The 16,900-nt window shown below is 41.8% G+C and overlaps 1 protein-coding gene across 3 annotated transcripts in view; it reads left to right on the forward strand.

The window, feature by feature from the left end:
• The window catches only part of LOC138296692 (adhesion G protein-coupled receptor F5-like), a 1,076,691-nt gene that overhangs the window by 925,164 nt on the left and 134,627 nt on the right, over positions 1 to 16,900 (forward strand). For all 3 annotated transcript variants that reach the window (XM_069236057.1, XM_069236058.1, XM_069236059.1), the window contains one exon: positions 228 to 400. In XM_069236057.1, the coding sequence (XP_069092158.1) occupies positions 228 to 400 (173 nt within the window). The remainder of the gene's footprint in view (positions 1 to 227; positions 401 to 16,900) is intronic.

Here is a 16,900-nt window from a genome sequence, read left to right on the forward strand (position 1 = left end):
TCAGAAGTCATAGCTGGACATTTGACCTCTATCATTGAATCACAGCAAATGTGACAAGATAAATGCAGAATTTAAAGGCATTATATATTGGTTAGACTTTCATGACCACCCCACGGTTTTGGAAACCCTGACCTACACTATTGGTAACAGAGCTAAGCACTCTCTTATCTGTTTGATTGGCTGCTTTAGCTGCATGTTTATACTGAATTTATCAATCACAATTCCAGGCAAACCTACATGTAGTGGAGTTGGAGTAGGACAAGAAGGCGATACCATAACTGTACCATGCAAAGATGATTTGGACGGAACAATGATATTCACCTGCAGCAGTGGTGAATGGAGCAATCCAATCTCATACTGCATTCCTAAAAGGCTAAATCAACTTGTGACAGAAAGTCAGGTAAGTGTGAATGAATGACTACCAGCTCCTTATGTTTATAGTGCCTCGGAGTGAACTGAAGCTGCCAGAAGTGGGCATATTGGAATTGTACATAGACCAGAAACAATGACCAAAATGAATAAGGGGCAGATTGAATTATTATATTTTATCATTACCAGAGAGTCCTATAGATCGCAGGTTCCCTATGCAAAAACACACTTCAAAGCAAAATGCCTCATGCCAGTATCTCTGGGTGAATAATTGGGGGCCCATGGTATTCAGGTTCATAATAGGTAGCCTTGGTTCAGAGGCTTTTCTCATAATCCTTTTGTTGTTGTTTCCCTGAGAATGAAGAAATTACTTTGATGCAAAGGCAGAAGGAACCATGCGCAATCCACAATGGCAGAGGTAGTGGAAGTAATCTAACATGCCCTTTGACCTGAGAATACATCGCAGGAAGTAAAATTATATAACCTCACTGCTGGTAGCATAAAAGGAAGAGATGTCACAAAAGGAAGTGATGTTGCATGACCTCTGATCCTGACGTCACAGGAAATGACTGTACCAATATTATAAACAACGTACAAGTGCAAAAGGAAGCATTGTGTTCAGGATCAATAAAATAACAATCATGTTGCTAGCGGAGATCCACCCCCATTATGGTTACTATGTTGGACTTGATCCTCTCTGCATGGTCACCCCTAAACTTTTTGCCTTCACCCCTCCTGTTTTCTGCACCCATTTTTGTTGTCTTTGGGACTCTGCACTTTATCACTGCTAACCCTTCCTAACATACTTGTTCGTGCCTTTAAACATGGTAAAATTAGCTTACACCACATTTAATTTACTTGTAAGTCCCTAGCGAAGTAGTGCTAGAAGTCACAAGTTCAGGCTGACCATAATGGAGCATGGGCTGGGTACAGAACTGAGGTTGGTTCCCTGGAAGTTGTACCCTTTTGTCCTTGGTGCTGTGATGCAAGCTCCTGTATTGGTCTCCGCTGGACTGCATGGGATCCAGTAAAGCCACTAGTCAGGATCTGCAAAGTGATGTAAGGGCCTGCCGGCAGCTGCATCATTCTACACAGGTTCTGGTAAAGCTAATGATCAGGAGCTGTGAGGTTCTGCGATGGAAGGTCCTGCATTGGGCTGCCAGTCAGGCAGGGAGGAGTGCGCTTTGATGCCAGCAAAGGGTCCAGGACCTGGGATGGCACCTCTTAGGATGCAGGACTCACTCTAGCAGGGGCCAATAGGAGGGCTCAGACAGGGTCAGGCAGGTCCAATTGCTGGTGGGCAGTTGCAGGGCAGATCTCTCAAAGCGTTTTGTGTCCCTGTACTTCAAACAGGAGGTCAGTCAACAGACACTTGGAGTCAGTCTGGATAGACTAGAATTGAGGCAAGCAGGTCCAGTCAACCCTCTACAGAGAGCAAGGCAGTCCTTCAATCAGCCAGGCAGTACTCCTTCTGAATCTTGCATAGGTCCAAGACCTAATGAATGCCTCTGAAGATCTAATACTTATACTTGGTACCAGCCTTTGTGGGGGGGGGGGGTGCTGTCCTGCCTTCTCCGACCCCCAACACAGGTTCTGTAAAGTTCTTCCCCTTTCACTGGTAAAGGCTTCAACTGTTTTAGGATGACTGAAGGCAGGGCAGGCCTGATGTCAGGTCCCTATGTGTGTGCTGTAGGCAAAGGCCTTTTGAAGTGTAAGTGAAGCTGGGTATAGCTTCTCCCCAGTCATCCAGTCAGGATGGCAGGTCCTGTCCAAATCCTAAGCCCCCTTTTTTCTGTCTGGAAGCAATACACATAAACTCCAACAACAGAGGCATTCATAGTCATGTGACCCGGGACCCAGACAGAAAGGCTCAATTGGTTGTGACAAGAAAATGACAACTTTATAAAAGTGACTACTTCAGATTTGTAACTTAAAATCTGACTTTACCATTGAAGAGGTCTTTAAATTTCTATTATTTTGTGTGTAAATAGTACTTCTCTATCTGTTCCCAATCTGAAGTTAATAGTTATTACATGTAATAAGTTAACCCAGTGTTACCCAATGAGAGAGATAGGCCTTACAACAGGGAAACATAAGTTTACAATATATTCACTATCAGAGCATATAACTCTTAAACACACATCCCCTACTTTTTAACTAAAAAGCACCATGCCCTGGGAGCCTTTAGAGCCTTCCTTAGTATTTAAAAGGAAGGGTTAGGCCTGGCAAAAGTTTTATTTTGCAAGATTGAGATGATTGAGATGGGTGGCACAATGAGTGCTGCTGTCCGCTAAAAGCATTTAGTTTGCAGGCTCTGGCTGCAGGTAGTACCATATACCAGGGACTTAAAAGTAGTACATTAATGTCCCTCCTCCTATGTTTGAGGGACAGAGCACAAGCACTTTGCCACTCTTTAGCAGAGAACAAATGCACAGAACCCAAAGCCAACAAAAACAAGGTCACTAACAGAAAGCAGAGAAAGCAAAAATATGGGGTGACCATTGAGAAAGGGCCAGGTTCTACAATATTGATTTAAAGTAATATAATGTTAATTTCTTAGAACATTTTTTGTTTTAGCCACAGGAAAAATATGATACAGTTATACAGAGGATTACAAGCTAGGAGGGAGGGAGAGTGGAAAGCTGGTAAAAGAGTAAAAGCTGGGGGTTGAAGAGAGAAAGGTGCAGTGGGAGGGAAATTATGGGGATAATATGCATTACGACTGTCTCTTGGGAGGAAGAAGATTTCAGACATCATAAAGATTTAGTGGATGCACAGTGATTCATTATCATATAAGTATGTTGTGAAAGTACTCAAGGTTATAAAAGTCTGTTAAGCCAGGGTTGAGGAGTTAATGAAAACTCTGAGGATAGGCATGACATGATATCCTTTGGGATTCATAAGACAAGCAGATTAGAATGAATATAAGATGTGATGTTGTTTCATGATATGTGCTTTGTAGGAAGATAATTATGAAGTTTCCTTTCAGCCACTTTTAGTCTTTTGCCTCCGGATCTTGGTTGCTAACCTCCAATTTTACATCTCTTGTGTAAAGTTCCCATTTTTTATTCCACTTCCTACAGAAATCCTGATTTAGGATCCAAATGGAGTTTGCGCCAGAATCTGGATTCCATATGTTTTGGAATTACCACACTCTGCAAGGTTTTCCACTCAGCTAATGACCAGAATAAAACCAAATGTCTATGAGATATTTCAAGCAGAGCACTGAATTGACTGAAAGCGATCCCATAACCAAAGACAAATGAGGCAACAGGAGTTTGCCAGCAAATCATTGTTTTCATGTGTTCAGTCTAGTAGATTAGCCAGAGCCCCGGTCACGTCTTCAGGGCTCTCTTCTCCCTTTAGTATCTATTTTGCACTGAGCAGCCCATGCACCACACAGAACCTAACTAACTGAAAAGCCACATTGTTTTTTTTTCAAATAATTACATAGTTGTATACTTTTATTGAGAATGACTAGGATATGTGAGCTTGCATTCTACTTATTCCTTTACTTATAGGTGGAAATTGTATTTTTTTATTTAGGCAACAGTTTTAAATATTTCATAGAAAAATGAACAATAAAATGTATAAATATAGATGCATTTTTCCAAATGAGGAAAATACTAAACACGCAGTTTTCTCCATTGTCACACATTTAGATCCTGGTAATTGTCCTGTGTCCATCTTCTCAGTTCTGAATTCAAAAGGGCAGTTTTTTTTGCACCCCGGGTCCCATACACTCTCCTCCCATACCATGTAGTATTCTAGTAGGCCGAAGAAGGTCAAATGACCATTGAAGAAAATAATTAACAGGAAATTGCTTTAGATCAGTTTGTTCAGTTTCTTTGAATTTAACACTTGAGCATAACGTCCTTACTGGTTCAGACCTACTTTGAAATTGCTTATTTCCTGTACACCCTAAACATCAAATTGTGGCCAATGCACTAACTAAAATGTTAAAACCTGTAATTCCTTGGAGCATGTATAGCTCTCCCTTGAGTGTAACACTACAGAGGACATCACAAGACAGTGTTCAATCACATTTACTGTAATTAGTCACTCAAAGTTAAGTCTGGAATATATGTATCAACACCACTTAGTATGTAGAGGTCATGCATAGGGGGCAATTTCTCCATAAGGTTTTATTGGCACCAGGAGGATTTACATCTCTAATGGGGTTGAATAGAATTATTGAGAGGACACAAACCAATTCTGTGCTAAATTAAGTGAACATTATATGCTGGTGATTTCCTATTGGCTCTGTCTGACCTGGATGAGTCATTGATTGATACAATATATGAAATACCCATTGTGAGATGTTACCCACAGAGAGCCACACAGATGAGAAAATACACCAGTTGACTAAGAACTACTCATGGATCAAAGTCAATGGGGTGTTTTACTATATGGTACAGAACAATGCGGGTACTGTAGGTAAGACATGTCAAACAAAGCTAAGCAGGCAAAGTTACCAATGTTCCTGAATGTAAATCTTCAAACACTGAAAATGCAAGCCATCTATACAGAAATTAAATATTTTTCCCATTCATTGATATTATTTGATTTTGCATTCACTTGGATCTGACTGTATCAGACTTCTCTGTCTCTTGTGAGGGACAGGAAGTTTCAAAATGTTCTCAACTTTTTATTTGATCCCCTCTGAACAATGAGGTCTGTATTTGTGCCTCAGTTCCTAAATGCTTCTGTGAAATGGACCAGCTGCTCACCTCAAAACAAGCCTCACTTGTAATTTAAGTGCGGTCTACCACAGGTCTTGCATAGATGGGATATAACTTTTCATTACAAGTATTAGTTGTTAAAGTGTTCAAGTGGATGTGAAAAGAAGCCTTGCAAAGCATTGTGTTCCTTTCATAATAGAGTGGAAGAGAAATGGTAATTTGCCACTAAGTACCTAGTTTTGCAATTTTTTTTGTCAACATGTGTGAGCTACTTCCAATCATACACATACACAAATACATTTTAAGATTTCTCTACTGATCACACTTTAAACTAATTAAAACTTTTATTTGAAATCTATGGAGCTGGAACACATCAGTGAAATCATATTTTTAAAATAATATTTTGAGAGTTAAAGGTTTAAACCGTTTTTTGTCACTCAGTGTAAGAAATGGTGTTATCGGTTGAGAGGGGTGGGACCCTTCTCGAGCAGCAACCACAATTCTTCTCAGGATGAAGTCACAAGAAAACCCGACATTAACCTATGCTCAACCCTCAGGTAGCTTGGTACAGAGCAGACACGCTTAAGTCAGAGGCAATGTGTAACGTATTTTTGCAACACTTCAAACAGTAACACAGTGAAAACATAAAACAAAGAGCCACACAACAGATTTCGAAAAATAGAATAATTTTTAATAAATAAGTAAGACCAAAATGATAAAAATCCAATTAGTAGAACCAGAGATGCTTAGTTGTAAAAATGTCAGTAAAATTAGCACCACAAATCACAAAACGCGAACTATGGATATCTGGTCACATGGGACCGAGACAAAGTCACACGTTCAGGCCAACCACAATGGAGCATTGGCCAGCTAAAGGGACCCAGTTGGGCCCCTTGAACTGAGTACTTTAAGTCTTGGTTTGCTGAGAGATGCAAGGACCCATGCCGAAGATGAAGTGTGCAGCTGAATCAATGCATTGGTTCAGAGATGAGATGAGGCTACGACATGAGGTCCTGTATCGTCGTCTAAGATCCCGTCAATGAAGGCTTGCGATGTGGAGTTTGCCATCGAGAATGCGTTGCAAAGTTGGGGCACGGAGTCGGTTCCAAGGAACTGAAATGCAAAGTCTATTGTCTTTCTCGAGGCTGCCATTGATGAGGGATGCAACGGCTTGCCCTGAGGATACATTGTGCAGTGGTGGGTCTGATGAAGTGACGGGCTGGGATGTGGTTATTTGTGTCAGTTCTGATCCACTCAGGTGCAACGATGCGTCAGTCCTTCTTGGGGTTGTACATGCAGCAGAGGAGATGACGTGACTCCACTGGATCCCCAGAGGCTGGCAGAGCACCCTAGGTCCACTTTTTAGGCTACAGGACTGAATTGACACAATTTGGCAGGGTAGACCCACAGATGCTGGGTTCAAAATTGTTAGTTCCTTCTATCCCTGAGGTTCTACTCAAGCCAGCTAACCAGCCCTTGGAGTCACTTTAGGGCCCTGGGTTTAACAGATGCAGGTCCAGTCCTTCCCAATCTGGCAGGAGAGCAGCAGGAAGAAGGTCAGCACCGCAGAGTCATAGTCCCTCAGAGCAGCAATCCAGCAGAGTATTTTCAGCAGCACAGTAGTCCTTCTTTCTGGCAAAGTATCCAGAGGGTCAGAAGTGTACTGAAGAAGTGGTGTCTGAGTTCCACTACATATTCCTGGTGCTCTCCCTCTGGAAGGAGAGATAAGCTTTTAGAAATTCATTTGGAAGTCCACAGACATCCTGCCTTTCCTGTCCTCGCTCCATACTAACTACAAGGGTATGCAGCCCTTTGTGTGGAGGCTGGACACAGCCTATTCAGTTGTAAGTAGGGCTGGACCCAGCTCCGCCTTCCCATCCTGCCAGTCATGGCCCATCCACGCAGACCTCAGTTTTCTATTGTGTGTGGCTATTTAGGAAGTATACACAAAGCTCAACTGCCAGCTACACCTGGTCATGTGACCCAGAGAAAGGCAACAGGCACTAACTGGCTGAGGCAGGAAAATTCCAAATTCTAAAATTGGCATTTTCAAAACTATAGTTTAAAATCTGACTTTACCATGAAGGAGTAATTTTATTAAAATTCCGAAGACATCAACCATGAACTGATTACCTGTTCCCATTTGGAAATTACAACCTATTACATGTAACAGGGTAGCTCCAATGTTATCTTGTGGGAGAGGCAGGCCTTGCAGCACAACAAATTTAAGAGTTTTTCACTGGCAGGACATGTAAAGCTTAAAGGCACATATCCAACTTTATAAATACACTGCACCCTGACCTTGGCCTGTTCAGGGCATACCCCATGGGCCACTTATATATATGAAAAAGAAAGGTTTGGGCCTGGCAAAATGTTTTTTGGCCAGGTCAAATTCTGTTTAAAAATTGCCCACACATGCTGCACTGCCAGGCCTGAGACAAGTTTAAAGGACTATTTAAGTTGATGGCACAATAAGCACTGCAGGCCCACTGATAGCATATATTTTACAGGGCCTGGGTACATGCATTACCTATTTATCACTATGCCAATTGGGGATAAGCCAATGGTATCATGTTTTAAGGAGTGACCACATGCACTTTAGCCTTGGTTAGCAGTGATAACGTGGACACAGTCCTTGGGCCAGCAAATGTGAGATCAGCAAAAAGTGGAGGAAAAGGCCAAACGTTTAGGGTAAGACCCCCTAAAGCTTCAGTTTTTCTGGGTTTCCAGCCAATGGCTGTCGACAAAGCAATTTGGTGGGAGGGATTTTTGATTTTGCCATGAGATACACGGACATCCCAATGGGATTTCGATTTTTTGTGGAAAATAGATTCTGTTATTTGCTTGGCACTGATTCTGAATTTTCTATGAGGCTCTCTTGTTTTGATTGCAGGCTCTCTGCAGATTTTTTAGCATTTGTACCTCATAACTATCTATATTCAGGTTACACATTTGAACTTTCAAGTCTTTTTTTAGCCAAGAAGATTGAGTAGGATTCCCCTTTCCACACTGTATGACTATTCAATTAATCTTTGTGAACCATTCCTTTATTTGATATTGTGTACAAAGTCTGCATTTCAAATCAGGCCATGGGCAATTTAAACTCTGAGCCATGGTTGCATTTTATTTTTCATGATATGTGGGGTTTCCATTGCTGCCTTCTTCTTCATATGTACAATGATCACATTCCTCAAAAGAAGCCAGTTTATAGATTTTTCTAATCGTTTTATTGTTATCCTTTGTCAGGTATTTTCATTTTTTGCAGTAATATTAAAGTTATCAGAACCCCTTGTTGGTTTGCATTGTTGCTAAATCAGCCCTTTGTGTGTCAGTTCCTTTAATCAGTTACTTTCTGCCCTGATTGATAGCTGCTATGCTAGCGGCCCAGAGAGACAGGACATTAATTCTAATTGACAGCTTTCTGATCTTTTAGCCATTTGCTTTTTCTTACACCTTGCCACTGGGATGAGGAGTTGCCTATAACAGGTAATTACTGCTGCTTTGTGGAAAAGCAGAGAGCTGCAAAGTCCTTCTAGGGCAGTTTTCAGGTATTGTGTGAAGTGGTCCTGTTTGTTTGGTTATCTTCCTTTGTATTTGTCCAGATGTTTATTTATATTCATGTTTGTATGTGTGTAAAGGATTGCTGCAGGATCGCCACTCCTTGTTCTGCAGAGCTGACACAAACTATACTACTGAAATATTGTGTCAACCATACTTTACGTAAAGCTTTGTGTAATTGTGAAGTATGTCATTCTATTTACACAACACTACAAAGGGGCTGCGGTGCTCTTTCATTTTTAATAAATACGACGTTTTACACCACAAATATAAGCATATTTGTGAACATAGATGTAGGAGCAGTTGTGAACATTGCACGAAAAGCAGTCACAACTTGACTACTGACTTTTTTTCGAACACTGAGTTATTTTGAGAGCCGGACCATGCTCTAATAGGTCGGTTGGTAAAATAACGATTCAGAGGGGGTCACAGAAGTACCTGCCCAGTTAGGTAGGTTACAAACTGTAACTCCCTCTGTTTGGCTGCAAAGACAGGATGGTATAATCGACACTACACCTCCATGCCTGTCTTTCCATTTCACAACTGATAGTTGCTTTTCTTATGGCAGCCGGATTTCCTTAAACTAAAAACACGGGTGAGAGTTGGCAGTGGTCCCCTAGACAAAGCCTTCTCTCCCTCAAGCTGCCATCATGAAAATGATCCAAGTGGGACCGCTTCCCCTTTGAAAATAAGTTCCAATTCCAATTTGGGAGCCAGTAACATGTCAATAGTTTGCAATTGTAATTATTGTTAGAAACCATTGATTCACAGGAATCCATTCGGTATTTGGAAGGAGCAGCCAGAACATGGCCTTTAAAATACCGAATGAATAACCTTTTCTAAACACATTTTACCATTCAGAAAAGGTTTCCCAAACTGTGAAATGTGTTTAGTGCATTACAAAATGTAAACCCTCGAATTAACTGAATCTCTGGGTTTGCAACTAGTTAAAAGCTTACTACATCTGGCCCCATAAGTTGCTAAAATACAAGTATATTCGTGAAGAATAATTGTCAGTGTTAAAGCTGAAAAGTCTGCCATTAATGTTTAAAGTCAAGTGTTAAAAATCCCCCGAACCATACTAGGTGATGATTTGGGCAGTATGTGGATTCGCGATTGCACAAGAGTTAGCTAAATGAGAGCAAGGCGTTGCAACAATGGCAAAGGGCAATGCAGACACTAAGGTGAAGAGATGTGTTTTTTTCTTAAATTGAGGATGATTTAGCCTGATCCACACTTTCATTAACCCAAGCAACAGGAGAGGTTGCTCTTATATTTTGTAGCACTCCTAATACATATTTTGAGTCACCAGCCCCACAGTAAAGGGAACTGCACTGGGAGAGACAATTCATGCCATTTTACACAAATTGACCTACTCATACTATAGCCTAACTGAATAGTTCGGTATTTCAGACCAATGAAGTAGCAGTAACCATAACAAGCATTTGCAATGCAATGGGTCTCACGTTTGCTCGAGTTAAAGCTATTAGCATTGTAAACTCCTAAATGAAATTTTCTTGCCACAAACTGTTAATTAAAAAGTAAAACACTATCACATAAGCGATCCGACAGCCACCAGGGTGCAAAGCAGACACACAAAAGGAAACAGAATTTCGCTCGCAATTAAATGTATCGCAAAAGTGCAACTATCCATGTTACTGGCAAAAGTGCAAATATTCATGTAACAGGGTCGATGTCATGCAACGCGCTTGACTACTGCCCTGCGAGATCGCGCTGTCTGCGAAATAAAGAAAAAATGTAGTCCAGAAACCATATGGAAAACATGGAGCCATGTAAGTTTTCAGTAGTTGCCCGTTGCGCTCGAGGCGGGACAAACACCGAAAAAGGCATAACGTATGGATGCCTTTCACTAATTAAATCAAGCGAATTTTAAAAGGCAAGCCCAAGAACCAATCAAACTGATGGGCGCGACATGGGCATGGTTTTACATGCTCAACCCTAAAAAAGTTTTAGATATTCACTGTTTTTTTGTGAAAACAACGCAAACCATTTCAATTATGCACCTACGAGACAAAGCCATAAAAATCCGGTAAATTCACAAAAAATACACAGTCTGAAGTTATTCTACCAAGCTGCTTGGGCCCGTCCCTCTGGACCCAAGTTGGCCACCACTGAGCTGCACAATGGCTGCACTATTTAAACAGACCATTAAAGCAGCAATATTTGCACCTTCAACAGGTCTGGGTCGTTATCCATCCTTGTCCCCATTACAGTTCTGTAGGTCTGTGCTTTATTTTGCTGTTTCATTTGTCAACTGATTTTTCTCCATAACTCAAAAGGCCCTCAGACACGCATAAGTAAAATCACAGAACGAACCATAGGCGAACATGACCTCTTGCTTAAGTGTAAGGCACAGAACATACACAATTAGTGATGCAGACTACTGGCTAAGAGAGCCAGGAATATCCATTCCAATGAAAAAAAAACACACAACTTTGAAGACGTAGAGAAATTCGAATAATGGAAAAAGTAATGGAAATTGCAAAATCTGTGAATGCTTTTTGAGGATGAAGGGGGTGACTAACTAAAGAGACAGAAAAGCTACATTTTTTTTTACCCACCAAATTACACTCAGCTCGATTACACAAGAAGTATCTTGCTGGGACCATGAACTCAACCTCAACGAAGATACCACCGTAGCCAACAGAAGGGCACAGATAATAGTCCTCAATGTGCTTCGATGATTGCTTAAACGGTGTGCACGTGAGGAAGGATCACATTTTGCATCTGAACTATCAGATGTGAGATTTTCTTCATAGTGACAGAACGTTATCAGACTAGACAACTCAGAAGTTACACTTCAGATGGTCTTTAAGTGGGAGCTTCAAGATTTAGAACTAAGGATCAGTTATGGCCATGTAAAACCACAACGCCCACCTAAAAAAGGTAGTAAACGTTATTTGCGGAGAGAAACGATTTTCTGAAGGAAAAAGGGAGGTCTAACAAACTACCGATAATAAATATATCACATGCAGTAACATTTCCACTGTTCACTGTTGCCAGTGTCCAAAGTACTTCAAAATAAAAATAAACAAAATTGACTGCCTAAAAGCTACGCTGATTCAAGATTGTCTCAGAAAAGAGTTATCGTCCTCAGAAAGATGGTCAGGACAGAAGATAGATTCTTGACGGCACTCAGTAGATATTGTTGGTTATCATGAGTGAAAAAGCAATAAACGGACTGAAGGGTGTTTCCAAAACTCTGAAAATTGGATGTGTTAATGGACCCTTGACCCGATATGCAGGGTTTATACAGGAAACATGGCATGCTTATGGGATGTCAATCACAAAACCTGGCCTGAGGATAAAAGGCATAAGAGACATGAGAGCTAGACTTGCCACTGGCATTTCCTAATGATCTACTGTCCAGGGGACTGCCTTCACACTGGACAGACTACCAGGATCCAACTAGATCCCCAGGACAACAGTCTAGGCACAGCATTCCCATGCAGTGTGGATCTGAATATTTTTGCAAGGATGATATTGTTTTCCTATCTGGCAATTATTCTTGCAACGTTTGCAGCAATGGCTTCCAAGTCAGAAGGTGAGCCAGCAGTACAACTCTGCCAGTGATGTCTGTTTGCTTCACCTGTGGGTCTTCAGAGGTCTGTCATTTTACATGAGTATCCACATCAACAAGCAGGTGCAATCATCACTTGCCAATAAAACATAGCCAATTACTAACCCAATATAATCTGCTACTAGGCAATACAGTAAGTAGTCTATTCTAAACTTGTCAGACACTATCCAACATGAGATCTCTATTATATGCGAAACAACCAAACAGAATTTCAACCACTTTCACGCAGATTAACAGGTAACTTAGAACCATCAAAGACATTGCAAAAGTGTAATAAAACCATTTATATGGCAGTCACACTTTTTTTTATTTCACACAATCAGCCGAACAAGCGTACTACCAAACTCAAATGGATAAATGTATTGCTGAAACCGGACACCAAGGAAAACCTACCCTCTCGATCCACTTTTTTGAGTTAGCATTTAATCAGGGTCACTCTTCAATTAAAAAAAAATAATAAACATGCACAAATCATGGAGGAAAGTAAGCCTTTAATTATAGCAAATCCTCACCAGTCTCCGTCATTATAAAGGGGCTGGCACCAGCGATTGTTCAATTATTGATGAACAAAGAAAACCAATCCTTCGTGGGCGTGGTCGGCAGTATTAGCACCGTTTGAACAGCCCGAATTAGCAAGGAACCTAAAAACGATGGGGATTGCATTTCTGTTTGCTATGCGTGCTCGGTACAAACAGTTGCATGAACTGCGCAAGCATCACCAGTGAAAAGATGGCAAAGGCACGATTTGTGACGGGGACGTGAGATGTACACACATGGGATACACTCCCCAACGGCTGCCTCCAAACATTTGTTCATAAACTTTTACACTCGTAATCGATGTATGAGCTGCGTAATTATCTTTCGCTCTTCGAGCTTCGGCGACGCAGCTCTTTAAAAAGCAAAGCCCCCTCCATTGTCCTCAACAGTAAATCGGCTCCTTGAACAATACCGACAGCTGCTGGAGGAGCGCCGACCGCCGCCTCCCCCGGGCAGACAGGTCGGCACACTGCATGCTCAATGAAGGGGAAGAAGGGGCCACTCAACTGTCAACCCAATTTTACACCTCCCTGACTTCAGAGGATGTACACTACCTCAAGTTAAATCCAGCGTATGGCAGACCAAGAATCCCATTGTACCGAGCGGGTAATTGTCGATATCACACATCGGGGAGAGGCTTTAACGGTGGAATAAATCGATGAGAAGTGGATAGCATCAAGCTCGGAGGCAAGGGGACTACCAAAAATCTCACGGTAAAATATCCCGTGTCAAAGCTTGTTCGTTACAACGCATTTCAAACTAAAGATGCAAATGATCAAAGCTAACGAATCAAGGTCACTAACTGGGAGACGCATTTGTAAATACACCTTTAAACAAAAAACAAAACAAAAAACACAAACACACGTTGCGAGTAAAGACAGTAAACATGGCTTTGCTGTTTTCTCCCCACCAGATCTTCTCTAGTCTACAGAAATCAGAGTAAGATTGTAATCAAAAACAGTGCTCACACAGATTTGAAGGCTCTTAAAAACAAGCATTTGGAATGCAATAGTCTTGTGTTTGCTCCAGTTAGAGCTCATAGCGTTATAAATTACTGACTGGACTTTTATTGCCACACAGACTGAAAATAAAAGGAAGAGAGTGAGGGTGAGCTGGCCATGGAAAAGCCCCCCTCTGCTGTTGGTTTATGTTTACAGAGGGAGCTGGTGGGGAGGAGTAACTGACAAGCACCCACACTGTTGAGGTGAAACAGGCAAATGCCAAAAAAAAAGTCCCCTACAGAAGAGATAAACAGGACACAGCGTAATAACACAGTACTTTGTGCTACTCCCAAAGTGAAAAAAGGCAGGACAAAGAGGCAGAACTGACCACTAGCAAGCAATGATTTTTTAAGGACACTGCAACTAACAAATCAGAACGCTGGAACTCACTCTGTTGTTAACTTTAGTATACAGCAGGCCGAACGCTAACGCTCGACCTAAAAAGGGAGTGGATTTACTCACACTAAACCACTGAAATTCAGTGCTGAACATGAGCATATTTACCCATTTTGAAATGCTATTTTAAGTTGTTCCTGCTTGAAAGCAACATTTGTGCAAAACAGCATTTCTTTATAGATGGAAATCAGTAGCACTCTTGCTGGTTGCCTGTGATATATTCATGGTGCAGTTGTATCTAGGTTCAAGATGCTGAAATGAATGTTCCTCACTGCTCCCTTTGAATAGGCAGCTTAGATTGTCCTGTGAGTCAGTTCTTCTTCAGAAGTGGGATGTGGCAGTGCTGAATTTGTAAAAACAATAAAAGAATAAATAAGGGGTCGGACCCTCTTCAGGAGCCCACTGCATCTTACATTATCCGCTGCCCCTGCCAGCAGTGTCAGTGTCACGACTACTAAGCATCACACTCCCACAAGTGTGACAATTCAGACACTTCCACCCTCCCCAAAACTGTAAGAAAGGATTGTGTGGCAGATATTAGCTATTTTTAATGTATATTGAATTAATAAAAAACTGTTGTGTGCATCTCTAAATTAGACAGACTAGTTTCACCATGTGGCAGACTGTCATAAACTTAAGTGCCAGAGCTGAGCACCTGAATTCACGTGCTGGAGTTAAGCTCTGGACGATGTTAATGCGTCGGGCCTTAATAAGTAAACGTACAAGGTGACGCGTATAGGTCGATTAACCTTTTGATTCGCTTGGAATGTCCTTGTTTTAATGTGACCATCATTCATAGTAATCAATTCACAAAAATCAATAATAATTAGGCAAATCATTAATCAATAATCAATTAAAGCCAATAAGCGTCACACCATGACTTTTCAGTCATGAATAACCACACCTTAGTATAGGTTTTTTATTTCCCTTTAGTTTACAATACTAAGGCCCTCATTCTAACCCCGGCGGTCTCAGACTGCCGGGGCCAGGGTCGGCGGGAGCACTGCCGACAGACCGGCGGTGCCCCGCAGGGCATTCTGACCGCGGCGGTTTGGCCGCGGTCAGAAAGGGTAAACCGGCGGTCTCCCGCCGGTTTACCGCCGCCATGGGGGATTCTGACACCCCCTACCGCCATCCTGTTCCTGGCGGTTCGTCCGCCAGGAACAGGATGGCGGTAGGGGGTGCCGCGGGGCCCCTGGGGGCCAATGGCATGGGCACGGCAGGGGCCCCCGTAAGAGGGCCCCACAAAGTATTTCAGTGTCTGCCTAGCAGACACTGAAATACGCGACGGGTGCAACTGCACCCGTCGCACCTTCCCACTCCGCCGGCTCAATTCTGAGCCGGCATCTTAGTGGGAAGGTTGATTTGCCCTGGGCTGGCGGGCGGCCTTTTGGCGGCCGCCCGCCAGCCCAGGGCAAATCCCAAAATACCCTCAGCGGTCTTTCGACCGCGGAGCGGTATTTTGGTGGGGGAACTTCGGCGGGCGGCCTCCGCCGCCCGCCGAAGTTAGAATCACCCCCTAAGTCATAAGAGATTAAATGAAGCTCATTTCAATGCATGTGAGAACAATATTAATTAGTCAAAAGGGGCCAAAAACATAATCTAATCAAAGCGTTCATCATAGTACACTCTAGAGCATTAGCACAGATCAATAAAAGAATAAACTTCAATAATTCAACTCTGTCCATGAAGTTCAGCAAAACAGTCTGTCAACCATTATCTCTGTAGTCTGTCAAACGTCATGTAAGGGAACCCTCATCTAACCCAGATTAGCATCAGCATGTGGGACTTCATGCAAAACAATTTAGGAACAAGAATTTAGAAAACATCTAGCTAAGAAATACTACTAAGACAGCGCAGTTGGTACCTAGAAAGAAAAGGCATAAAAATACACTTCAGTCATATTGTCATATCTACCTAGTTCGGCATGGGTCAGCAAAACAGAATCAGTCTTCATCTCCAGGTCATCAGTCGATCAGCAACACATCAGGCTCTCAGTCAGAGAGTATGACCCCAATGACAGAATCTCTAATCTCTTCTAAGTCTCCCAAAGTCACTCTCCATCTCTGGTCCAGTAATCTATCTCCTTACATCATCTGAAGTATTTTCCCTCTGTCACGTTGTTATATCAAAGTCACCCAAACTATCCCCCAATTTCCAATTGGTCAATTAATCGTACGTTATTACTCTACCCAATAGTGTCCGTGTACCAAATCTATGAATTCTAATACTTCACACTTTACATGTTGTCAATAGGTCCGCTTTACGATGTTCTCATCATCCGGCTCGTCAGGTATCAAAATTGTTGCATCTTCTTCTCCAGTCAGTGTCTTCATTGTTCATGTCCTGGGGAAGTACATCTAGAGCATATTACACACTTTTTGATATATTACAAGAAACCTCATCTCCTGTCCGTCGGTTCTCATAGAAAGCTTCGGCTAAGCATTTTATTAAAACAATGAGCAGTTCACGGTTAGTTCATTCTGTCAGAATTTTCCATTAAATGTTAGGAAATACAGCTTTTGCATGAGGCCTGGCAAACTAGGCCAAGACACTCGCTAAGTTAAGGCCTACAATTAATAAGTTAAGGCATAGATTATAACTCTCAATATGACATATTACTACATTTATCTAACACATTTTCAATATTTCATATGTGTCTATAATTCATTTCGTATGATTTGTGAACATTGGTGGCCATTCTCCGAGGTCACAATTCAAACATGCACATTAATTTTTCTACGTTACATTATTTT

This window comes from Pleurodeles waltl, chromosome 5, assembly GCF_031143425.1.
Source record: "Pleurodeles waltl isolate 20211129_DDA chromosome 5, aPleWal1.hap1.20221129, whole genome shotgun sequence".
NCBI lineage: Eukaryota > Metazoa > Chordata > Amphibia > Caudata > Salamandridae > Pleurodeles > Pleurodeles waltl.